Source organism: Alligator sinensis, unplaced genomic scaffold (genome assembly GCF_000455745.1).
Source record: "Alligator sinensis unplaced genomic scaffold, ASM45574v1 scaffold121_1, whole genome shotgun sequence".
NCBI lineage: Eukaryota > Metazoa > Chordata > Crocodylia > Alligatoridae > Alligator > Alligator sinensis.
In genome coordinates, this window is record NW_005841910.1 from 1,560,503 (window position 1) to 1,587,680 (window position 27,178).

Below are 27,178 nucleotides of genomic sequence, written 5' to 3' on the forward strand. Positions count from 1 at the left end.
CTGCCAGCTGAGGCTGCAGCCCCCGGCTCAACAGTTGCAGCCCTGGGTGCATGTGTAAAAGCTGTGCCCAGGAGCAATAAACTCTGCCACAAACTGTACCAGAGTTTATTCAGCCCCATTAATTGGACATGTCGATGTACTCAATGTTAATTAGACCAATCTCAGCGATTGGACCAGTTTAGCAGGCAGCCTACCAGAGTAACGCAGCCTTTTTCAGGGCACAGTCAATTTACCATGTGGATGAACCCTAAGAAAATTGTCTCGTTTCCAAAAGCAACTAAGAAACTCCTGAAAATCAGTGGGACTCACCCTCCATAATAGGTATTACATATACATATATATGTGTGTGTATATGTATGTACATAGGCAGTCACCAACACTACAGGGACCTGACCTCTGAGTGGGGTTTCTGAATTGCCATGTAAATAATTTTAGAGGAATCAACCAAGATAAAAAGAGTAATAGCTATAATTCCAAATATCTCATGTACCTCCTGGTCTCAACAAAGAAACAAAAAGTACACAGTTGAAGGCAGAGAATTGGCTCTCCGAGGAAACCTAAAAAGCTCATTACTTTCATTTATAACAGAAAATCAACTCAAGAAATGTAATTGACAGAAAAGAAGCAATTTTCTGCCCCTCGGGGCACACTAAGAGCAGGAAAAGGCAAATGGAGTAAACATAATAAGTCACAGAACAAGTTGTTTAATATGAATTTATTTGGAAGATAAGAATACAATTTTGTTAGACAGTGTAAATATAAAATGAAATACTGGTTATGGGGCTCTGGGAAAGAAGGGCTGTACTCCATTTTTTTTAAATAATCAATGAGAATTTATATTGAATGGGGGATTAAGTCTTTAAAGGTATACTTTATTTCAGGGTTTTCTCACAGACTGCCCATACATCTGATAAAAGTGGGAAATACTTGAACTGATTCTCCTTGCAACTCACAAGAATAATTCCAAATGATGTCAAATTCTACATAGCAGAATCAAGACTGTTGCTTTCAAGCCAAATATCCAGATTCATATTTTTCCCTTGAAAGCACCCTTTTTTCTGGGGGGAAAAATAAAACATTTATGAAACAACACTTCTTTAAAGATAGCAGTTGGGTGGCTGTGTTGAATTTCTCTGTATCAGCTAAAAGGATATAAGCACATTCAAAGAGACTATTCAGAATGACTATACAATTCATATTAATTAACTTATGCATGTTTTGGTACAAAACAAACTGGTAGTAGGTTTTATAATGCACATTTTATACAATTAGCATCTAATAACAAAGTTGCAATAAACTTGTTTTTCCCCAAAAAGTTTTCTTATACTTCTTTCCTTTGTTAAATACAAATTGCCCTACACTACAAACTCTTAACAAGCCCTATAGCATTTAAAAGTACTGAAATCAATATGCCTGTATAGAAATATAATTGAGACCTATAGAAATTAATTGCTTAAAAAAATAGAACTTGGAACAATTTCTTATCAGTTTTATGAATCATCCTGTAGAATTGTTTTATATTTATGAAATTCCCTATTAAATTCTATACTATACTGGGTTTAGAGACCATAGACTTCTTTGTGGTCAGTGGTCACCAGTTGTCCTCTTATCTTTGTGCTGAGGGCATGTATTTTTCCATTTTTGGTAAGTTGTATTACAAGCTCTTAGGTCTTGGGCAGATTATAACTTTATCTTCTCCTTGGTTGGCTACAAGATTGATCACCATGGGAATAGCTTGCCTAGAGATGCTTAGCTGGTCTACTGTTACCCTAGCTAAATGCCTTTATCCCTATTAAAACAATAGGTCTTATATTGCCTTTGTATATCAGAAGCTTTGGGTTTTTTTCTTAGTAATTCATATCCAAAACATTTTCTGGAGGGGAAAAAAAAGCATACAATGGGGAGGCCATAGTATCCATAATTATCTTTTTTCCAATGCTTAATTATCCTTATAGTTAGAAAGATTCTTCCTTACATCTAACCTAAATTCTCCTGATTGCTAATTAAGCCACTTTTTCTTGTCTTATACTACATATGGAGAATATTAGATCAATGTCTTTCTTTAACAACCTGTTACATATTCGAAGACTCTTATAAAGACACCTTGTTTTTCTTTTTTTCTAGACAAACAAACCCAGTTTCTTCAACTTTTCGTCATGGGTCATATTTTCTAAATCTCTTCTTATTCGTGATGCTTTCTTCTGGACTTGCTCTGATTTCCCTGCATTCCATTAACATATAACTACATCTTAGAGCACTAGACACACGAGTACTCTGTCTGAAACTCCACTATTTCTATGTACAGTGAAATAATCTCCCACATTTTCATATGTTTCCCTTTTTTGCGATATCTTCTCATGTCATGTGTAGTCCACCATAATCCCCAGAACTTTTCTGTAGCCGTGCTGCCTCGTCCATTCTTCCCATTTTATGCATCCAGAGCATAGTACTTTGTGCTTGTTTTTTCTGGAATTTAATCTTGTTGACTTCAGGCTTTTTAACGAATATATCAGGATCATCCAATCTTGTCCTCCCAAATACAAGCCCTCCGATATTATAGAAATGGGTATCTAATATACATGTAATCTACACATCATCCAAACAATTAATGAAAATAGTTTCTGCTACCAAACCCTGTTGGGCATTACTGGATATATCCTCCCAGTTTGAAAATAAGCCATTGATAATTGCCCTTGCATTTGTTTTTCTTTCAACCCATGTGCATGCACCTTATAGGAGTTTTATCTACGCTGTAGTTCTCTGTTTTGCTTGAAATGCAATGTGGGCCTGCAGCAAAAGTCTTGCTGACTTAGACATATATCTACTGGTTGACATGATTTGTCCTTGACAACTTTATGTTGGTTTTTCTTATCACCTTATTATCTTCTCACTGCTTACAAACGGATTGTTTAATAATTTGTTTCAGTATCTTTCCAAGAATCAAAGTTGGGCTAACTTGTCTGTAATTCCCCAGGTCCCCTTTTCTCCCCTTTTTAGAGAGAGACATAGTGTTTACCCTTCCCCGGTACTCCAGGACTACTTTTGTCCTCCATGAGCTCTTGAAGAGGAGGCTTTAAAAAATAAGCTATAGAAAGGTCACCATTTTATTCCATTCTACAGGATGGCACTCCTGAACTCTGGATAAATTGAGGAGTCTGATCTAAACTCTGTGCCATTTGCCCTTCTCTAGCATTGAGCTATATGCTGAGATTAAAGGAAAGAAAAGGAGAGGAAAAAAATAAAACAGGGTTTCTCTCCTATTTTAGATAAGGATTGTGAGGCAATTTACCACAGGTCCTAATAGGAAAGGGGGTAAAGGAAGAGATGGTATAAAAGACTGGGAAATGAGATAAGGGGAGATGAGAGGAAATCATCAAAACCAGACCCAGAAAGAAGGGAAATGAAAAAATAAAGTGAGCGCAAAGCAGAACTAAGGTTTTCTCCTTTTTTAACGCATCACAATACATAAACAGACCTAACCCTTTGGCTTCTGGAAAGGTTCCAGTGCCCTCGGCCTGCACCGGGTAGGCCTTTTTCGCATCGTTTGGGCCCTCAGTTGAATGGATGCACTTTCTCCTTAGGATCACTGCATTCCACATAAAAGGTCACATTGCATGTAGTTCCAACCCAGCACAAAGCTAGTCATTGTTAAAATATGTAAATGCCAGAGTGGCTTTCAAAAGCCACGGTACTGAGGAATAAATGTCAGTGGATTTCAGTAGTTCACATAAAGCAAATGTCTGTTTGTCTTAGATAGCAAAGGAAATGAAATCAGCACGGGCCCAATGCTGCCACTCCAAGTGGTGCTTTGTAGTGGGTGAGGAGGCAGAGTAAGGCCCTCTAAGGTCCTTTTTTTTTTTTTTTTCCTTATACTGGCAATATGGCAACACCTGGGGGTGGGGGGAGCAATGATATGCCCATGCCCTGCCCCTGCCCCTAACTTCTAAGCCATAGCCCCCCCAGCCCTGCTGCTGCCTCTCACTCCTGACCCACTCTACCCCTGGGTCTGCCGATGCCCCTTCCTCCCAACCCACAGCCCCCTCCCTCCCCAGCTGTGCTGGTGCTCCTTCCAACCCTCAGCCCCCTCCCTCCCCAGCTCTGCCCGTGCCCCTCACTCCCAACTCACAGGTGTCTTTGTGTCAATCTCGCCTGTCAGCAGCTGCTAGGACCGGTGTGCAGAGCATGTGATCCCCAACAGCCAATCACCTTTCCCCACTGCCCCCAGCCCCAAGCAGCTAAACTGGTAGTGCCAGAGAAAAGTAGAAGCAGAGCAAAAACCCAGATACTTGCTTGCATTTTACAAACCCACCTGGATGGAGGACAGGGGGCCAAAAAAGAGGACATGTCCAGGAAAAGCCAGACGTATTGTAACCCTACCCTCCACAGTATGGGTTTACTGTAGCCCTATAACACTACCCTCTTGACACACACAGCTGGCCAAATTTCCAGCAGGCTATTCCAGTTTGGAGGAAAAACTAATGACAAAGTCACGTGCCTTTAATGTAGTTCTGTTTGTTTCCAAGATTATACAAAGTACTGTTTTGTGAACATAAAAGGAATCCAACAACTAGAGACAGTTTCCCTGCTCGTTGCTCCATACTGTTTTCAGCTAGCTGTCTGACCCCAAACCCTACTGTTCAGACATCTGCTAGGGTCATGCACCAGGCATATAAAAAATGCACAAATAAATACAAAAATAAGTTTCAGGATGCATTGATGCTGCCTTCTGTCTTCGCTTAAGGTTACGTTGTTATTCATTCTCCTCTGAGCAATGTCTCGCCCACCATTTCCCAAAGACACTCAGCCAAAGCTCCTCCTGCACAGAGTATTTGAATTCCAGAAAAGCTTTCCATTTACCTTTCTTTTAGGTAGAAATCCCTTTAATGGCCTCGTACAGCCAGCACTTGTTGAACCTACCAGTATTTATAGTTACACTATTAACATATGAAGGTGGGGAACGCATGGACTTATTTAACACGTTATAATAACAATGCTTCCCCCATCTCCTTCCTCCACTATGCATCTCTTGTTAAGGTTGACTGCTGCACTTATCCTATAGGACTCTGAATACCAGGTAGGTGTAGAGGTATTTCTGTCTTACAGAACAATTATCTAATACATTTTGGGGACATTTTTTGAAAGTATTCATTGTTAAGGAGCTCCAGTTCCTTGGTAAAACTCCCATTGGCTTCATTTGAGAGCAGAGTTAGGCTCTTGTAGGCTAGTTTGAACTTTGAATATATACATATCTAATCTGACTTCTTCCATGCCACACTTCATAGGATTTCATCCAGTAATGCTCCCTTTAAAATAAATTGTATCTTTGTCTTTTGAATTCGGCTATATAGAAAAGTTTGACCGGATATACTAATAGAGTTATAGCAGTATAAACCTCACTGCGAGGACATTTATACTGGCATAAGCGTGCCCATTTAGGAACACTAAAACAAATATATCGGTTTAATTTCACACAGCAGGACTGTGCTGAAAAAGAGAAAGCTCTTAAACAAACTTTTGTATCGTCTAAAGAGACTAAAGGGTTTTTTCGGACTCTTGGCTACATATTTCCAGTAACAAACACATCCCAATATAACACAGGCCAAATGTTTGCAAATTAATTTAGACTCAACAGAAAGCAAAGGTGCAGCTGTTAATGTTTGCTATGACTTTGCTAATGAAAGGAGTTTAAACAGTAATAAAAGACATTTAACTTAATTATGACGTTTCCATAGTTTGATGTTGCCTTTGAATTAATCAGTCTATAAATATATTAATCACTTCTTTTATTGCAAGTTTTCCCATGCACATCATCTTAAATGTTGTGACATTGTGCTGTGGATTCCCTGTTTTCTTGTGCACATCCTCAAAATCAGGATTATATAAAATTCCCATTCTAACTTTCTCCACAACTATGGCCTTCCAAATTGACATGTGCAGAAAGGGATAATTTCCATTTTGAAAGAGCAAAGAAAAAGCTGCAAGATATTTTAATACCAAGACAGGTCAATCAAACTATAATTGACTCTAATTAGCACTTACAGAAGCTGTCCATTTAAAAAAAAAAAAAAAAAAAAAGGTGAGCAGCATTCAGGAGGGTAAAAAACTATTTCTTGCCTGGAACATCATTAAAAAAAATAATTCCTTTTCTGATTCTGATGGATATGGGTGAAAGGCAAGCACAGCAGCTCACATAGGAAAATAGCTTTTGCACAGTGAAATTTCTTACACAGCTGCCTGTTCTCTATGAGCAGTGATCGGTAAAAGTGAATTACATTGTAATTGTAATTTTTGTCAGATCTAATCTTGGGTTTAAATTTATTCCTTAAAATGCAGCTCATCTTTAAAGTTACTCTGAAAATGTGGGCAATTCCACATCAAATTTGTGCACCTTGGTATAAAAAAAAAAGTCTTTTCAAACTGCCAGCTCTACCAGCCCTCTGTCTCGCCTATTCAACAAGTGGGTATTCTCTAGTTAAGAGGTAGTTGGGTCAGATTTTTAGCTAATGTAAATTAACATTTTTTTTTTATTTGCATAAAACAATGCCAATTTACTTTTGTTAAGTATCTGGCCCATGTTTTGTACGTTACTGAATGAACAATATTTCCACTGTTGAGCTGTTTTTGTTTTCTTTTTTCTTGTGATTGCTATTTCTCCTTCCATACATTCCAGGTCATTGAGAAGCAAAGACTAACAGGAGAATCAGCTGCTCTTAAAACACTTGTTCTCCGGCATTATTTAAATATGTAGATACTTATATTTTTTTTTCCTAAATGTATATGCTTATGCTGAATCCCTTTTACTTCTCTTTGTAAGTGCGTATATTCCTGGTACTCAGAGTTCACCAAAAGCTAAGGGAGAAACATCATATGAGCCTCCACTTGTAAAAGCATTTACAGTCATGGAGTAGTTCATAGTACCAGTTCATACACAATGTACCTAAAGCAGTTAATAGCAGTTAATAGATGACGAACAGGCTAATATATATATGATGAGGAACAGGCTAATAATATATATATATATGTGTGTGTGTGTGTGTGTGTGACATGTAGACATGCCCACATATATATATATATATGTGTGTGTGTGTGTGTGTGTATATATATATATATATATATAGTTAGTCTAAACTGAAGTGTAAATAATTATATTAAGACTCTACCCTACATCCAGGCATAGAAATATTTGTGGTGATGGACAATAAGTTGTGAGGCTCTTTATAATAGCCTTTTAGTTCTATAGAAATGATAAAAGTCATTTAGCGCCTTGATGATCCTGCTTACCAATTTCTTTTTCTAACACACCTTAGTACTGTCGTTTGCATGGATCTTCAATGAATATCCATCGTTTGTGCAAGAGGACAGTCGACGATTTGTGTCCCAAGAGACGGGGCATCTCTACATAGCCAAAGTGGAGCCCTCAGATGTAGGAAATTACACCTGCGTGGTGACCAGCACCGTAACGAACAGCAGGGTGCTTGGTTCCCCGACTCCTCTGGTGCTGCGCACTGATGGTAGGACTTTGTTCTTCTAGTGGTTCTCATTAAAACTGCTAACTTCAACTGTGCTTATAGAGCTGCTGGTCAATACATGTTTGTTGCACATGATGCAATGTCACCATATTTAAGAATAGTAGTTACTAATCAAACAATTTGTGCTGACTATAAACTACTGTACACCTAAAGAATTTTTTCCCATGGGTCATTGGAAGCATGCATTGGCTCCCCAGTTGTTGTTTTTTTAAGCAGTGTGCATTGGATGTGTGGCTACTTTGAACCAAACTTGATGTAATGCTGAAAATGGCGGAAGAGCATTACCAATAAAAATGACTGGCCTTTTTCCTTTATTGTAATAAACAGGTGTGATGGGTGAATATGAACCTAAAATAGAAGTTCAGTTTCCTGAGACACTGCCTGCAGCTAAAGGTTCAACGGTGAAACTGGAATGCTTTGCCCTGGGAAAGTAAGTCCTTGCGTGCTTCATTAACCTTGCAGTCCTTAGGAATGCCACAGTTAAATCAGACAGCAGGTGAGGAGGTACCATAATCCTTCTGGGCATCATTTGTTTGCTGTTCCTATTTGGCCCTCACAGTTGTTGACATAAGGCAATTAAAAAAATGGTATTTTTTATTCAAAATGCATGCAGGCAATACCACAATTTAAATGCGACTGCAAGGTATCTTGAACTAAATCATTACAATGGGACATTGAACTTACTCAATCTATTGCTACTGTGTGGACATGTCTACATGTTCATTAATGCACAGTAGTTGCTGCACATTCAGTTTAGTACTTAATGTACTAAACTTAGTTAGTACTAAGTTTAGTACTTAGTACTTAGTACTTAGTATTAAGTTTAGTACTTAATGTACTAAACTTAGTACTAAACTTAGTTAGTTTAGTACTAACTAAATGTGCAGTAACTACAGTTACTGCTCAGTAGTGTTGGTGCATGGAGTTTTTTTGTGACACTGCACAGTAGCCCAATAAGACCTCTCAGTAGTGTATTAGCACAGTTTTTGACTGGCATGCACAGTGCTATTAGGCCACTGCATGGCAAGCATCTCGTGTAGGTGCACCCTCTGTGTACAAGGCCTGGTTTCAAGGCTCTCCTCACTTTGAGGGGAATTAAACACATACACATCTTCCATGTTCCAGGGCAGTGCCATGACCACCTAGCTCTACATTAGGTTGAGTGACGGAGTCCCCACCGCCCCTTCTGGGAAGGTTGGCCAACTGAGAAGGATTTATGAGGCCAGAAGGTGAACAAATGAGAAGGAGTGTGACTTTGTAACCTAGTAGCTGTGGCGCTCCACTGGAAGGGAGAGTCTTGAGTTGCAGCCCCAACTGCCAGAACTATTTATGCATTGTGCAACAATGAATGTTGAATGTAAAAACATAAATAGTGCTGGCCACTATCACCACCATGACTTCGGTTTTCTGTTGATCTGCATGCATGCTCTTAGCATCAAACAACTGCCTAACAGGCTCTGAGCTCACTTAAGGAATCTGAATCAAGAGTTAAGTATTGAGTTTGTTCCTCAAAACCAATCTGGATCATAGGAGTGGGCAAGGCACTTGCTTCCACGCATACATAGGAGACCAGGTGTACAAAGAATTTTTTTTGGCTAAAAGTTACCCAACTCTACCCGGAGCACTTACATAGCTGAGTTAGCCATGTTAGTAGTATTTGGAGTCACTTATACCCATTTTGATTCCACTCCCCTAAAATGACACCTAATACTGTGTAAGTGTCAAAATGGAGGAACAAGCGGACTCTCCTAGCTATTAGGCCAGTAGCCTAGTGGTTAGGGCACTTGGCTAGGAAGGAGAAGACCCAAATTATGCCCTCTGTCTTATCTTCCCCTTCGCCCCCCTGAAAGGGTCTTGGGTCTTACCCACTTCCCAGTGAAGTATCCTGAACAAAGGTCACTGCCCACAAGGGAGCCAAGAGCTCCCTCCATGCCTGCTGCTAAAACTAGCTTATTGGGCAGCCAAAGGGGAAGATATGGGGAGGAGGAGGAGAAGAGTAAAACAAAGAGATGGGCACTGCCCTGCAGGGGAGGGGGCCCTGAGTTCTTCCACCTTCTCCCAATGGGGTAGAAGCTGTCCTGCTGCTGTGTATCCATTTTATCCAATGACAATTAAGAGCAAAGTGTTGAAACACCATTGCAGCCAGAAACGGAGGTCTTTCACTCATGAGTACTGAATAATTTGATGCCATAAGTAATAATCAATGGGAAAAGGTCACATATTTACAAATCATTTACTACAGTATTCTACCAGCCGTTACAAACAGTGCATAATCCCATGATTTCTTTTTTTTTTTTTTTTAAGCCCTGTGCCTCAGATAAACTGGAGAAGGACTGATGGCCTGCCATTTCCAAGTAAAGTAAAACTGAGGAAATCTAATGGCATGATTGAAATCCCCAATTTCCAGCAGGAAGATGCAGGGCTTTATGAGTGTATTACCGAAAACTCAAGAGGGAAAAACATTGCCAGAGGACGTCTCACCTATTATGGTAAGAAGCTTTTACCATTACAACATAAGAGTGTGATTTGCTTATGGCAGGCTGTAGGTGCACATTTTAACATGATGCTATAGAGTATTTGCTCACAGCCCTTCTGTCTGCTCCCAGAGAAGGAGGGAAAAGATGTCCAAACTCGGTTCTGAAGGCTATGCTTAAACAGACACTTTTTTCTCCTCTCTAGGGAAAATAAATATTTTAAAGGTTTAAATAATGAGAAGGACCTTCTCATTCTGAGAACAGAGCCTATTCAAGCTGGAAATGGTATGAGAAAAACTGAAATTAAAAAAGAGAACTGTATTTTTAAAAAATGGTTATTATAGCAAAATAGATAATTACCTAAAACACACATTCTTCTCAGTCATTGATGCATAATAAGTCATAGGTTCCCAATGACCACCACTGTTTTCTCTATTATGTGATATCATGTTTCCAGGTAATTAAATGGGTTGGTTTGGACATGGCAGTGGAAATCCTTTGGGATTATAAAGTCAGGAGAAATCAAATTCCATCCTATCAGTGTTTAAAAATGGGTACCGAAGTATTGCCAGGACCTTTGGGTTTGTGCTGCTTTGTGGCATATGCAACTTTAAGATAAGTAAAGTTGAGGAAATGTAATCTAACCCTGGAAGTGAAGAACTGTGGTATTTGATAGCTAGAGAATAACAAGCGTCTCTTGTGTACTTAACACTATTGAGCCGATTGAATACCAGCAATGCATGAATGTATATTGGTGTCGTCCTAAAGCTGGAGTGATTTGCCAGGATGCTGGTAACTGACAATTTTCATAAAAGTCAAATCTCAGGAAATGTCATTTTCTTCAGGTAAATGGCAATTTAAAGAATATTTCATTCTCTGCTGTGAAACGCTGGCTTTCCTATAGAATTATTTTAACAAAGATACAAAAAGTTCAGTATACAAGGACAGCATGTAAATATGGAGGAAAGTTGGAAAAAACTTTTTTTTTCCCAGATGCTTGTTCATTGACAGAGTCCATAGAGGGCTACTGCTCACATTTTTGTGAATTTTTGATTCAATGTAAGAAAAAGCAATTTTCTAAGTAAATGTTCATTGCAATGTCCGTTTCTGGGGGAATTTGAATTCTGTACAAGCTGTGAGCATTCAGATGCAGGGCTGCAGATAGGCTTATGCCTATTACGATAGCTTAATCCAAAAATAACAACCATATACACATTGGTTGTGCTAGACGGGTCTGTTTTTTTGTTCCGTTTAGTGAAATCCATACCACAGAATTAAGTAGACCCACCTAATCTTTCTTAATTTGTTATCAGCTCTGCTTATGAATGTCACCTACCAACAGCCTCTATTTAGGAAAGTGTATTTGTGGTTTTTTCTTTGCACAAACTGGGGGAATGTTTCCTCTGTTTGTAGATTAATACTCTGCTATAATTGAAGATGATATCTCCATGTGCCTGTAATATTAACTTGTCACCAAGTGTACTATCACAGCTGAGAATTTTGTCTGGGACAACAATATAATCTTACAGTATATGCAAATCAATCTTCCAGGAAAATGTCAGTGTTTCTGGAGTTCCAGAAGAAGTTATTCTGGGAAGCAGTGAATAAGAAATTTTGGGAAAATTAATTCACTATACAAAAGACTTCAAATCAAATCAGCCAGCTAGAAAGCTCCAATGCTGATAAAAGATTATTGGAGTATGTGAAGAAGTGTCAGAGAGGGCTGGCTGGTGGTTAGAGGTACCGTTGGAAGGAGTCTGAGATGCTTCAAATACACTAAGCAAATGAAAAATCTGTATTTTCTTCCTGGGTGGCATTTTTCTTCTTTCCCTCTGTTTTGCTACCATGAAGAAAATAATTACTTTTTCATTTGCTGAACTAATTGAAAACATAGCGGGGGGGAAAAACAGTTTGGTTGACCATAACAGGTTGTGTTTTTTTTTTCCCTTTTAATTGTTCCTTTTAACAACAACCAAAAAAAAAACCAGAAAAAAAATTCTGTTAATTAAAATGATTCTTTTTCCAGCCCCCAGCAGCCATGATTCATCAAAGCACTGAATCGTGGGATTAACTTTAAACACGTATTAAATTTGCATCAACTCCCAACTGTACTTGAAGAAGTACTTTATCACTTGCGTAGGTGGTTTGCTGAATGGGACAGGACAGGTACTTTCATTTAAGCTTGTGCTCTTTTTCCCCCCCTGATTTTGGACCTGTTTTACCTGTCCCTTTTTCATGCCCTTGCGACAAGGCATTTAGCAGAATTTGCAGATTTTGTTTGGCATCTGACAGGCTGCGGCCGTTCTGCTGTGGCCTTGAATTTGTGACCTCTGGACTGTCAACCCTGTGCCTTAGTGCCTGTGCCACCCCAGCCCCCATTTTACTAGTAAATGCTAAAAATACTAACCCTATTTTCTGATGCCTGTTAAAATACCACACATACCAGTGCCACTGTATAAATAATAGAGCAGGTCTTACTGTTTTCATTTATCTCCAGATCCTTAATTATTACTCTCAACACATTTCTGCAGTTAATTAAAAGAGATATTCTAAAACAAATATTCTTGACTTTTTCATAATATCACTAGGATCCTATTAATCCTCTTAATTATTCCTGTCCTGAAGGAGTTTATTAAGGAACAATCCAACATCATACCAACAACTTGTTTTCCTCCCTGCAGTTCTAACATTTATTTTGATATCTGTTTCCTCTCTGTTGGCATTCAGCGTATCCTAACAATTGAAAACTTAGATCAGACATTGGCTTACTATATTATTTAACCATGGCACATGTAAATAATTTGCCCTCACAAGTTCACTTTGAGTCACCCATGCTATAAAGCTATACCTGAAAAAGAAAAGCTCAGTGAATATGTTTGGAAAAATGGAAACATTTCCAAATGAGAAGTGAATAAGCTATATACATTTATATAGCTTACATATGTATTTATACATTTACATAGACTATTGCTAGGGCAGTCTTGTGCTATATACTCTCTACAATAATAGCACCTTTTTACACAGTGTAAATCTATCCTGTTCATGGAGATTTCTTCAAAATATTCATTACAAAAATATACCAGTAAATATGTAAATTAACATCAGTGAGTTGCTGTTTGATCAATGGGAAGCTTAATCATCAGTGTTGTCATAGACATCAGGGCTGGAAGGGACCTCGAAAGATCATCGAGTCCAGCCCCCCATAGATTTCATAGACATCAGGGCGATTTCATAGACATCAGGGCATCATTTGATCAATTAAGTCAAATGACTTAATTGCCTTGCTATTGATACACAGTGCATACCTTTATATTTACTAATGATTTCCTCAATAAAACAAATTTTAAGAGCTGTCACAGGTATTGAAGGCAATTTGTGAAGTTTTTGAGGGACTTTTGAATGTAGGGGTAGAGATATCAGCAGATAGTAGCCCAAGCTTGTTAGAGTAACTCTATGTGGATTTTGGGGCAGCATTGGACCTACAGCTGGAACAAGGCTTTAATCTGTGTCTCAGCAAAGCTGCTGACCTCAAGGCAGAACGATATATATACATATCTCTATATAGAGATATAGAGATATATAGGGAGAGACATAGATATATAAAGATCTCTCTCTCTCTCTCTCTCTCTCTCTCTCTATATATATATCATTCTGCCTTGCGGTCAGCAGCTTAAAGTATAAAGTGACTTCGCAAAGTTACTTTTATTTATATATATATATATATATATATACATATAGCTTTTATATAAGATTTTGCTTATCAGTGCTCATGTTAAGTAACCATCTTAATTGTGTAAACCATTTTTCTGGAAAAAGCAGCAAATAAGTCTGTGTGCTGTGAACCAGCTACAGTTAGGAATGAGATAAGGTACAGGGGCCCAAAAAGGTGGAGATGGTACAACCTGAGACAAAAACAGATTGGAATGTGAAAAAACAACACGTAATGGGTAACAAAATCCAAAATGAACATATGCAAAAAGGTGAATGGTGATTGGTGAAGAAGCTTCCAGGTTTTGGTCAAAGTCTGCCCATTGACTGAAGAAAAGGAGTCAAGGTCTTAGACGTGCTCATAGCAAAAAGACATGTAAATGAATAAAATGCATAGGCAATTCCGTGTTAATGAAGCAAACAGTAAACAGAGGAGGAGCTTGAGATAGAAGTGGTGAAACAGGGATGGAGGTGGAGTGAATGTTAATGAACCTAAACCAAAGTGTATAAATTTGGGGGAAAAAAACTATTGTTCAGTGCAGGTCCCCAGTTTGCTGTTTTTTGGGACCTTTGTCCGAAGCTGTCTCCATTCTGAACAAAGCTGTTGCAAGCAATGTGTGCAAGTAGTGTTTGCTCCCTGCTTGATCTGGCTAGTGAGTAACAGAATTCATGGGCGATTGGCTCGTCGTCTCCCTAGTTGTTGGGTACCCCATGGAGTTGGGGTCTAACAAAGCTTGCTTGTTTTACCAGAAGAGAAAAACAACTAAACTTATTTTGATAGCTGTGGTCATAGCTATAGATTCTGGCAGCTGTTATCTATTTTTTTTACAGGACAGCATAAACACCCCCCAAATTATGAGTTCTTAACTTCCTCTTGAATTGTTGTATGGTCTTTGTGCTTGTAACTTATCACCTGACACCTGGACCAACATCATTGCCAGGACTTTCATCCATACCAGGTGTTTTTCTACCTTTAGCTTCATGACAACAGAGTGGGGCCATCGCATACAGAGTTGCAAGGAACATGAAGGTGTGTGATAAGAGTCAGCTGATTTCCATCCCTGCCCCCTGCCTGGTAATTGCTGCCAGGGCCTCCTTTAGTCCTTCTCTACCACTGCCACTGACACCAAAGACAGTAAAGAAAATTGCAGAAGAACAACCACAGTAATAATAATTTCCTTACTGATCCTCAGGTCTCGGTTTTCAGACCACATTCACTTATAAATAACCTCCTCAAACTCCCAGTGCACACATACAAAACACGGTGCAACACAGACTTGTCCTGAACCGAAATGCATTGTTGCCTAACCCATCAGCTAGGAGGCATGTTGAGACTTACAGTCACTACTCTAAGGAAGGGATCAAGCCTTGCTAGCCTGGAGGAAATTCATAATGATGTCAATGTATTACCTGCTGTCTCTCTACCACTTGGTAGTACAAGGGATACAGCAGGGCAAAACCAGCTGAAGAAAAGGATATTTGAACATTTTTACAAAATCCTCTTATCAAGGGGCTCAGGACTAACACTTATTGGAAAGACAGGCCAGCTCTTGCAGGCATATTGCACTGTAAGAAACCCAGGAAAATCTCTCATCACCGCCATGTACTAGATTCCTGAAGACGACTGATTTTATCAGTCCTCTGGCAATATGTAGTGCTGAGCATTGCAATCTGTATGCTGCAAGCCCTGAACCAATCACCTTTCAGCTCACATTATGTAGGTCTTTCCGTCTTGTTGAAAATATATTGGCTGCTTGCCCCTCCTTTATCCAGAGAAGTTTTGGAGTTGGAAACATGCTAAATATTAATCTTGGTGAAGGTTTCAGCAAACATGGTTATTCTGTCACTTAACCAGGCCTCGCTTCTAAGGTCTCATTGGTTTTTTCTTATATAGTAGGAAGGTGTACTGTTGTCTTTTTCTGATGAATCCAAACCCCCTAAAGAAATAACATGTATCCAGTTGCTGTAAGCAGAGCTTTCAGGAACATAAAGGTGTAAATAGCAGAGGCATTCAAAGCCTCAGGTGCATTTCCTCGCATGAACAGGCACTCTGTGAAAAGAGTTCATGCTCCACTTCTGAGGAAGTATGTCAAGCTTCTACCAAGTGGCCTTCCATCCACAGTTTCATAACTGCTGCATAATCGCATGACACCCTTCCCCTGGATGCTGGATCACTAAGGGGGGAGGATGTCAACAAGGGTGCTTAGGAAAACCTTACATTCTTTTTTCAGTCACGCGTGGGTAAATCAAATGGTCTCTCCTTCCCTAGGGACATTTACTGCTTTCTACTGTTATGGCTTCCTGACGTGGAAGAGACTGAAAAAAGGAAATTCTACCTTACCTGTGAGTTTTCATTCCAGGGCCCTCCATGTCAGTCCGCCTTACCCTTCCTCAAAGGATTTTGTTTTGTCAGGGGATCTTCCTTTGCTCCTGCTTGCTTGCTAAGTACTTTGAAAAGGAAGATTTCCTCCAGGAAATCATGTCAGGGCTCTTCTGCAAACGGCTGGGTTGAATAGCACTTTTAAGCTTTCCTGTAACTTGTAACTTTCAGCTTTGGAAATTGCATTTCTCGGCAGTTTCTCTTGAGGGGCGGTACCAAGCTGGGGCTGGATGCTGAGCTAAGATCTGGTTTCCCCTACTTGCCATGGGGGAAGCCCCACAGTGAGGACTGACCAACTCAGAGGGTGCAAGTTCGTAGGTCAGACGCATTTTCCCCTTGTGGTGGAACTGAATAGGTCACGAACTCTTTATCTTCAACCACTGAAGCGTTAACCTACTTCACAAGCGTGTGTTCAAATGAGGTTATACGACAGATGTGAAATATCGCACATCTATGGATCTATCAATAATGCAAGTACTGTTGCCTGTTGTTGCATAAATATTTAGGTATGCAAAGTGCAGGAACCATGCTGACATCTAGGCATGAGCTTTCATCCCCCTTGACATGTGTGGGACAAACACGCCATAAAAATAATGCAGAAGCTTTGGCGTAAGTGGCTTTTTGTGCAACTTCAATTTAATAATTTAGCTTTCGTGATGTGAATAAATTAGATTGGATGTAGCAAGGTATTTATTTTTTTCTGAAGAACAGGTGAGCTCTTCTTGTGTTTTTTGTGGGATGCCTCAGATAGAGAGGGACAAGAAAAGTATGTTGAAGGGGCTGGTCAATGAAAGGATTTCTGATGAGATACCAGAGCTAAATGTGGATCTTGCTTCTGTTCCCTGTAAGCATTTTTCTCTGATCTCTCACTTGCTTGGACTCTCCTTTAATTTCACTGCTTAAATGCACAGGGCACGTCTATGCTGCTACAAAGGGTCAAGCTCGGCGCCATACTCAAAGCCATTCCAGCTGACCACCTACCTTGAAAACCTTTCTGATAGATCTCTGGTATCAGGCTCTGCTGATCTTCGGGGTCCAAAGTCAAGCTTGTCTCCAGTAGTGCTCCTGTCCATGTGTTTGAAACTGACCTGAGCATTGCAGCTCCAAACAGGAAATCCACCGCCACAAATCTCTCAGCTTCCTGTTCCTCGTTTCTAGCACTGCACCCTCCCACACTTCCTGTCTCTTTTAACCGTAACCAGAGCCAAGCACAGGAGTGACGGGCACCCTACAGAGTGGATCCTAGGAGAACTCATATTGTGAGTGATAGGCAAGGAGGGGGTGACTTATTTGGATCAGGTTGGTTTAAGCCAACTCCCAGCGAGTAGAGAGTATGTTTGTCATCGTAGACACACTACTCATTATTCCTTGCTCCTATCCCCAACCATTGGCTTGTTTATCTGGTAAACCCCTTTCAAGGTTGTTCCTCTAAGAATCTTATCATCTCGAAAGGCTGTCCAGCCACTAACCCTTGTTTTGCAGAGCTGATCTGCAACACAGCCTCAGAAAGTTTCACTGACTACCAGACAGTGGAGTAGTTTGGGTATGCCTGCGTGAGCTACAGTCACACCTTTGACTGCAATGCAGACATGCAGCAAGTCACTTTTGAAAGTGGGTTTTACACAGTGAGCTCATTCAGGTGCTTTAAACATCATTATACTCTGACTTCCTGGTAAGCATTCAGAAAGCTGGTGGCAATTCTTTTCCATTCTTTCCCAACAACCTGGAAATGCCCGAACATGGAAATATGAAAATATGTGACTACCTTGAGAGATGCTGCTTTCCTGGCATTGCTAGAATGTTTTTGAGATCCGTCCATCATTATTTTATGCTGAAGAATGCAGTAATGATGGGTTTTCTACAAGGCTGGGTTAACAAGGTGAAAGTGATTCATTTTATATTTTCTGTGTTAGAGGCTCACAGGAAAGCATGAGGTACTTTGCTTTTTAAAATGCAGCTGTCATCCAGGAAAAGGGAATACATTCAGATGTTAAAAGCAGAAGTGCTCCTGATTTATCACTGAGACCCACCTTCCAACGGTAAATTATTCATCCTTTTCCCTTTAGCAGTCAATCAAAGCTAGAGTGGACAAGTGTGTTATGCACTAATGTTGTAAACTTGGGTTCTAGCAGAAATTTAAGAGCAAGAGAGCTGGATTCCAGAAAGCCTTCTTTTTTCTTTGGAAAGAAATAGTAATTGCAGAACATCTTAAAATTCATCTCTTTTCATCTCTATTCACAAAGTCCAGGACTTCTCTGTTGAGAGAGAGAAAAAGCATATATGAATACAAGCCTAGCAGAAAATTAAACTATTTGTTTAAAATAAAATTAATATTATTAGTGGTAAAGTAGCCTTCTGATTTTTAGGGAAAGCTACTGAAGAGATAAGTTGTTACAAGTTTTCACTCAATTGGCCTATAATTGCCGGTTCCCCAATTCTCTTGTTCGCAAAGGAAAAAAAATGACAGCTATCATGAATTACATACATTTATTTCAAGACACGCTGAAGGATGTGAGATTCAGTATGAATTCCTATCTTTTCTTAAGTGATTAGTCATGTTTTTAGACCTTTGTGAGGCCACCTTCTGGACATGGCAGCATATGGCTCCCCACAGCTGTTTATGTCAGAGGGGGAGATGAAAATAGTTTTCGTCAAACTTTCCCCAAATTTTTCCTGTTCTGAACATCTTGGGGGTTCACACAGGATGTGGTTAAGCCAGTGGCTGTTTCAAGAAAACCATTGGTCTCAGCACAACTTTGCAAATTGATGTTTAGTCCAAAACTTGGTCTGAGAATCACTGAACTACATTGTGTTTCCAAATACCCCACAAGAGATGTAGAGGATCAAGATGGAATTATTAGCCATAAAGATGAAGGTAAAGAGGCAATGTTTCATCTTCCTGGTCAATAAACCAGCTCAGGAATATTGACATTCTGGTACTATGAGCTTGATAAGCTCTAGAAAGAAAGTCACATTAGCACAATAGCCATGACCAGTATCTCAACACTGTAAGAAGCACATGGTATTGTGTCATAACCACATTACCATCTGCTTATTAGGGCTGTACAAAGCTTCGGTCCCTTATTCGATTCTGCCCGATTCAGAGAGATTCAGAAAGATTCGATGTTTCATACACAGACACGGTTAAAATGTTTTTTCTATATACCTCTAAGTAGCAGGTGGCTCATGAATGCTGCCATGCTGGGGTGCATGGAGTGTCCCATACAAGCTCTTCCAGTCCACTTCTGGGTCTGCCAAGGAGCACACCGGGGAGGTAGGGAGAGGCCTGCATCCCCCTGGCCCAGTGTCTGGTGCCTCCTGGGTCTGGGTCCCCCTGCACACAGGGTCCCCCTGAAGCTGATCGCTCAGCCAGGGGGATGCAGGGAGCCCCCCAGTGTGCTCCCCCAGCGAACCCAGAAGTGGATCAGAAGTACTTCAGGTCCACTATCGGGTTCACCGCCGAGCACGTGGAGGACCCCCTTCCCGTGCTCCTGTGGGACACTCCATGCGCCCCAGCATCGCAGTGTTCACAAGCCACACCTGGTACCTCAAGGTATGTAGCAAAAACTTTTAAAGCTTTGCACACCTCTACAGCTTACTAATTGCAGTTAAGAGTTTCTAAGCCTTGGAAATTCAGGCTCTGGTGAATTCCAATCTTTGCACGTCTTGTATCTCATATTTTTTCTTTTTCATTTGTCACTTGTTTTTACTGACTGGGAGCTTTTATTGATTTTAGGTGTGAATGTATCATTGAGTGTGCATAAGCACCTGTGTGTATAAGTACCTGCAAATACTATGTGGTGAGATACCACAGGATAAGCTCCTCATTTTTCACAGCCCCCCAAAGTCTACCTTGAAATCTTTGAAAACGTGTGTTCCTAGCCTTGAAACAATGTGCGGAGAAGCCAAAATGTCAGCTACATGATAAGAAATGACAGATGTGAAACTGGCTATTCAGAGAGTTGGGTTAATGCAGGCGTTTGTGTTTGAGGAAAATAGCAATAGGGTTGTCAACACATGTAATAACTAAATCTAAAAATAAAATTGGCTTTTGGGGTTGTGGCAAGTTGCAACGAAGTTACAGAATTTAATGATTATTTGTATTCATTGAAATACACCGCTGAGAGTTAATTTGGACTGCTGTGGGAAAACCCTTTCATTGGAGACTGGAAACAACTGGACCATCACCTCTTTAAATTTCTTGTTGTAGACCTTGTAAGCATTGATTACATTCCGTAATGTGGTGACTAAATTGGTCATGTAAATTCCACTACTATGCCTTATTTGTGTATTTGATCTTATTTTGACCTCGGTTTGAAAGTGGCATTGTTTAACCCTTACTTAACTTGCATTCTTTTAGTAGTGTAGCCTTAGCGATGGGTTTATTTTCCGTCTTCTTGTCTTTAACATCATTTTTTTCTAAAAAGGATGTTAAATTATATTAGTTTCAGTAAACAACTTGAACAGAATATATGCTATTACAAGCAAGTCTATGGAGAAGTCTAATCAGTCACCTCTGAATTAACCCTGTAGTTCTTAAAGTGTCCAGTAACTTCCAGGGTTTTGTTCTGTTTTGTTGGGTTTTTTTGTTGTATTTTTTACATGCAGCGAAACCTCACTGGGTCCAGATTATAAAAGATGTTGAAACTGCAGTGGAGGATACCTTATATTGGGATTGTAAGGCGAGTGGGAAACCCAAACCATCCTACAGATGGATGAAGAATGGAGAACCTCTAGCATTAGAGGTAACGTCCATTTTTTTTAAAGTGAAGTCATATGCAATAATGATTGCTACCTGTTAATTATAAGTTAAGTGAGGTTATCAAGAAGAGCCTGTGAGATGTCTTATGGACATGAAATAACATCCATCTGGATGTTCACCCACAATTCACAAAAAATACTGTTTTACCAGAAAAGGAGAGAGGCAGTTAAAAGGAGATATGAAAGCATTACTAATGATATGGAAAAAATCAATATAGCAAAAATAAGAAGTAGCATGTAATTTAATACACTTGATCTATTAATGTCCAATAGTTAAATACAGTAAGAAAGCATTTTTATACATGTCATGAACAGTGAGGCAGAAATCTTGAATAGATATTTATGTTTTTGTATTTGGATCAAGTTAGGAAGCTGTAGCTATCCCAGATGATGTACCCTGAAAATTTGCTATCTGTGACAAAAGAGGATTTGAAACAGTTTATTTAAATTAAAGAGTAAATACCTTTTTTTTTTCAAATCAATAATCTCAGGATTTTTAAAGGATCTAGCCAAATAACTCTTAGGAAAAAATCTTGGAAAACCAAGGAAATTCCAAAGGTTTGGAGGCCTGACAACATAATCCTGACATTTAATAGGGATGACCTTGGGAACAATAGACAAATTGAATTGAAATCCATCTCGGGCAAAATCACGGAATAGCCTATTCAGGACTCTATTAAGAAAGAATAAGAGGTTAAACATATAATTAATATGAGTCAACCTGATTTCATGGAAAGTAAATCTTGTCAAGCAAACTGTTATCTTTTTTGAAAAGATTACTGCTCTCATACATTCCCTAGGGCACGTTACTTAGTACCATACGGCATCTTGATTGAACAACTTGCAGGCCAGACATTTGACTATGTATAATTAACAGGGCACGCACTGTATAGATTAGAAACTGACTCACTGACAGATTGCAAAATGCAGTTTTAATGGGAAGACATCAGTGAGTGATCCATAAAGGGATCCCCCAAGAATTGGTTCTTAGTCCAACACTATTCAGCATTTTTATCAGCAAGTTAGATGATGATATAAAAGACTTGCTGCCTAAATTTACAGATGTGACAAGTTTGTGGGGACGTAAATAGGATGACAGGTTACCTTTACAGAATGATATGAATTACCTAATGGTCACATTCCAACAAGGAAGTGTTTTGACACACTTAAGTGCAAGATAATACACTTAGGAACAAAGAATGTAGGCCGTACTTACAGGGTGAGAAACTACATCTTGGAAAGCAGTGAAGGACTTGGCATCATCATAAATAACTGTCTTGCCATGAGCTATCACTGTAGTGCTGTGACCAAACGGTCAGTGTGATCCTTGAAAGGGAATATCAAGTAGAAGTAGAGAAGTTATTGACATCAAGTCGAGTGTGTAGCTGACACTTCAAAGGACAACATTAGGATTCAAAATGACCTTGATAACTTGGAAAAAATGGTTTGAAATCAATAGGATGAATTTTAATCAGGACAACTACAAAGTACTATGTTTAGGAATGAACAATCACATGCACAAATACAAAATGGGGAATGGTTGGCTAGGCTGAAGTACTCTAGGGCGGGATCTGGTGGTTAAAGCAGTTTGCAAGATTAAAATGAGTCACCAATATGATACTGTTGCAGAAGAAGCTAGTAGCACACTGGGACGTTTTAAAAGGCATGAAGTGGGCCAGTCACTGGAAGTGATTCATCTACTCTGCTCAGCATTGGTAGGGCTCACCTGGGACGCTGTGTCCAGTTTTCTGTACAAAAGTCCTTTTTAGACTGGAAACCAATGCAAATTGCAAATTTAGAGCAGGTTGATTCCATAATTTCTGTGCCTCTAACTCTCGTGATTTTATCACAAGTCCCATATTTGGTGTGAAAACCCCAGCTCTTGGAGGATAATGATTATTAAAAACCTCAGCTGTTGCATTTTTAAGGAAGACGTTTCTCATACGCATTAGAGGGTAATTTTGAAAATATAAAGCAACTTTCCCCTTAAGACTCAGTTATTGTTCTCCGCCTTTTCAAATATCTACTTAAGATCTGCATGAGCCTGAGTTATGATTTTTGAATGTTTGGGACGAGCAGTGACATGCTTTGCTAGTTAGAGCACAGGTGACAAACTGGAGCATGTAGGAGAGGATTTAAATCTGGTGTCTGGTTCAGATCTACAACAGATTTTCACCCCTGTGCACAGAGCACATGCTCTACATAAGTTTCATGTAGAACCCCATTGGGACCTCTGTACAAAGATAAATTCAACCTCTTATTTCCTGTCAGACTTAATGTACACTGTCACTGAAGGTATTTTTCTTAATACCCAGGGAAGGATCCAAATTGAAAATGGTGCACTTATAATATCAAATCTAAATCTGACAGATTCTGGCACGTACCAGTGCATAGCTGAAAACAAACATGGAGTGATCTCTTCCAGTGCCGAGCTCCAGGTTGTAGGTAAGATTATTTTTCCTTTCTACTAAGGACAGAAAAGTGCCTCTACTATTGCTACTAGTAATATGTTAATGATCTCAAATGTTTAACCTGTCCAGATGCGCGCAACAAAAGAAATGTGTTTTATCACAATGTTTGTTCTTAGCTGCAATGCTGAAGAGTTAACACGCCTGCTTTAAGAGGATGTGTTGGAATAAAAGCCACTGCGCGTTCAGTACAATCATTCATTGCTTTAAAAATGGACACAGAGATAAATTATTAATTAGGGGAAGAGCAGAAACAATGGCTTGGATGCAGGCCCAAAGATTAAAACTAATCACACAATCTAGAAGCAACATTGGCTCAGCACATTAGTCAGTAGCACTGACCTTCTGCATCATGACTCCAGCATCCCCTGGAGAGCAATGTCATTTAAAAGCAATAAGATGATTTTACGTGCAACCTTCCTTGATCGAGGGGACAAGGGTCTGCCATTTAGTTGTCCAGGTAATGCGTGCTTGTTTTTAAAACAAATGACAACCACTTATTAGAGCAAAACACTGAATTTGCAAAGTGCCCTGTGAATTCAAATGTTTTCACTCATTTTCCTTATAATGCAGGAAAGAGTCTTTGGGAAATTTAATTGGAACTGGGTTTGTAGAAAGAGTGGTGTGTTTTCAGAACACAAACTAGTTCCCTTCTGCTGATAAGGTTACGAGTCAATCACTAGACAACTCGTTCATCCTGGGGCCCCTAAAAAATATGGATTTCCATTTAAGGTTCCATGATTAACATGGTTAGATGTCATGCACATTTACTTAACTGTTAACAAATACAGAATATAACTCTACCGTCCGTTCCGAAGCATCTGACACAGTTAATGAAACACGGTGATCTGACTCCGGCTTAGTTGTCAAAAATCCCTTGGGTTCTTATCCGGGCTCTGGCATTGATTCCCTTAGTTCTAATAGGCAAATTATTTAACCCTGAACTCAAAAAAAAGCACTTGAGCATGTCCTTCAAATGATGCCTGTGTTTAAATCCCACTGACATCAGCAGGACTTAATTACATGTTTCAGTCTAGAGGAAGTCAGTGGGACTTGTTAGCACATGCTTCAAGTTAAGCATGGCCTAGCAGGCTTTGCACAATGTGCTGCATTTGAAAGCTTATCTGAGTTTATCCCAGCCATGCAATAAAAGATATCACCCACAAGAGTTCTTCCCTCTTGCAGTTTAAATTTTGGCATTTCGGGTCCTCATGAATGGGGTTTGAATTAGCTAATAAACTTGTGCTTTCTAATAACACTTAGAAATGCTGAGAAGTGGCTCAGAGGCTGAGAAATGTCATGGAAGTGCTACATCATAAAATGCCTGGTAAAAGTTAAACCAGTTTTATTTCACTGTTGATATTCCCACTGTTTTAGCTTCTGCTCCAGATTTCTCCAAGAACCCAATGAAGAAATTGATTCAGGTTCAAATAGGCAGCACTGTTAATTTTGAATGCAAGCCAAAAGCTTCCCCTAAGGCAAAATGCTCCTGGAAGAAGGGAGGTGAGCTGCTACACGAAAATGAAAGGTATTATAATGGTTTTGTTTTGATCTTATTAAAAGCTTGTTTATAACCTGCAAACTCTTTTGTCAGGATATCTATGCAGTGATGGATTTTCAAATCTAAATAGTTGTGCAGAAAATTCTTCCCTGAGATATGAGAAACCTGCGTATAGCTTCCATTGAAGTCAATGGGCCAGCTTTGGCTTTCAGTTTCACAGAAATAAAAAAATGCAGAATTTGGCCCAAGGCAGAGGCAACCTGGCAGTGAAGTGTAGCATGGACATGCACTGCAACTTCAAAATATAGCATGAAATACTTGGGCGTAAACAAAAATGTAGGAAATCTGTGAAGGAAACAAATCTGGACTTGTGATGTGGGAAGTAAAGATACAAAGCTACCCTGCTTTCTGCTTGACTCCAGACTAACATGGCTAACTACCTCTCTCAAGTAATGCTGTGCCCTGATGAGAATCTGTCTAGGAAACAGGAAAAAGAATAGGGGGAGGAGTGAGTCCATGATTGACTTTCACCGTGGCTAAAGCTTCAGAGTAGGGTGGCAACCCAAGCTCTTGTGGTTGCTTTAATGTATGTATTAATGATCTGGCAAAATATGTAACTGGTATAGTTCACATTTTCAGAAGACACACAATTATTCAGGTAACATCAGGTTGCACCTAATAAAGCCAGGCAGATCAGGCTTGAACAGCAGCAGATGAAAGTATTGACAAATGCCAAGGTAATTGTCCATTGAAAAAGAAAAAAACTGAACTACACATACACAATGTGTTGTTGAACAGTACCTCCAATCATTTCGGGGAAAAACTTGGGTATCATTGTGGACAGATGAATGATAACATCTGCTTAGTGTGCAGTCAGTCCAAATAAGTGTTATGGCATGTACAGAATGGAATAGAAAATCAAAACGGATGCAATGGCCTTACTTTGAATGCCATGATCAGTGCTGGTCACCTTTTCTCAAATGCATAGCTGAAATAGCGGCAGATGAGAAATGACCGATTATAATGATTAGAAGCATGAGAAGACTTCAATATTAACAGAGACTGAAAAGATTAGTCCTGCATGGTTTAGAGAAGAACTAAATAAGATGAGATAATAGAATGACATGAAATAATGAATTATGGACAAAGGATTATCCAGCACTTTTATTTATCTTTTGTCATAGCACAATGATAAGCAATAATGGGTGTGTCTAGACATGCATTAATGAGCCTAATTCTACTATGCATCAGCATATTAGCACACTTTTGCCAGGATGCACTAATGCACAGTAGAATAGGCTACTGGGCATTACAGTATCTCGTGCAGATGTGCCCAGTAAAAACTGATGTATGTAATATATATATTTAATTTTTTTTTAAAGTCTGATTTGTCCGTGGGACTCATTGCTACAAGTTGGCCTTAAAGGCAGGACTTTAATAAGCATTAAGTAAAGACTAGCAGTTGGGATGTATAGAAACATTCACTTTTGAACTAGGTTTTGTCTTCTGAAAGTCAGCAGTAGTTGATGTGGAGTTAAGCCATCACTATCAACTGCCTAAATATCCATTTATATCCATACAAATTTATAATGAGAGCATGTTCAAGTACATTAGATACAACTGAAAAATGTGTAAGAGATAAAAACACTCATGCTTCTAGATACCAACCAGTTAGTTAATGAAAGTTATTCTCTAGTTGTCTCTTTCTCCGAAGCACCTGGTACTAGTCATGAGTGAAGATTGCATACTGGGATAGATATAGCAGTGCTCTGCTCTAGAATGGCAACTTTTGTGTTAAATTCTCCATTTCCCAGATAATAAATTTGACACTAATGAGAAATTACTGTTGTCTGATATTGTTCCAGATGGACCTCTATGGCCTCAGGTGGGTTTGTTTCAGTGTTGGGAGATAGGCTTTCCATCTGTGTTTTCACGTGGAATTATTTGGTGAGCATCCAGGAGGTTGAACTGGATTTGTGGGATTTTAAGTCATCAAGGCCTCTTCTCACTTCAAAACTGCATCTGCTGAATGAGTTACTTAAGAGGCAATACTTTCCCTGTCTCACAATGGGCCATGCTCACTGCATGCAGACTTATCAAGAACTCTGTCTGGACGCAACAGACACTTTTATAAACACTTGACACCTAGTCTGCTTTACTGGGGTGAGGTGGGGTAGCTCAGCGAATAGCCCGAAACAGTGAGCTACCCACTCCCACCCCACCCCGTACAAGATGCTACTAGATGCAAAGGACTAAAAATAACCAGGCAGTACAATGTAAATAGCTAAAAGGAGAAAAATATAGTTTTGACACTTCACCAGGGAAAGGCTGATGATTCATTTATTTTCTTTAAAAAA

General features: G+C 39.4%; 1 protein-coding gene across 1 annotated transcript in view; it reads left to right on the forward strand.

Moving 5' to 3' along the window:
* Positions 1-27,178, forward strand: part of CNTN3 (contactin 3) — a 349,250-nt gene that overhangs the window by 285,180 nt on the left and 36,892 nt on the right. The window contains exons 7-12 of the mRNA XM_014517467.2: positions 7,308-7,511; positions 7,857-7,959; positions 9,834-10,018; positions 20,700-20,836; positions 23,168-23,297; positions 24,698-24,848. Of these exons, the coding sequence (XP_014372953.2) occupies positions 7,308-7,511; positions 7,857-7,959; positions 9,834-10,018; positions 20,700-20,836; positions 23,168-23,297; positions 24,698-24,848 (910 nt within the window). The remainder of the gene's footprint in view (positions 1-7,307; positions 7,512-7,856; positions 7,960-9,833; positions 10,019-20,699; positions 20,837-23,167; positions 23,298-24,697; positions 24,849-27,178) is intronic.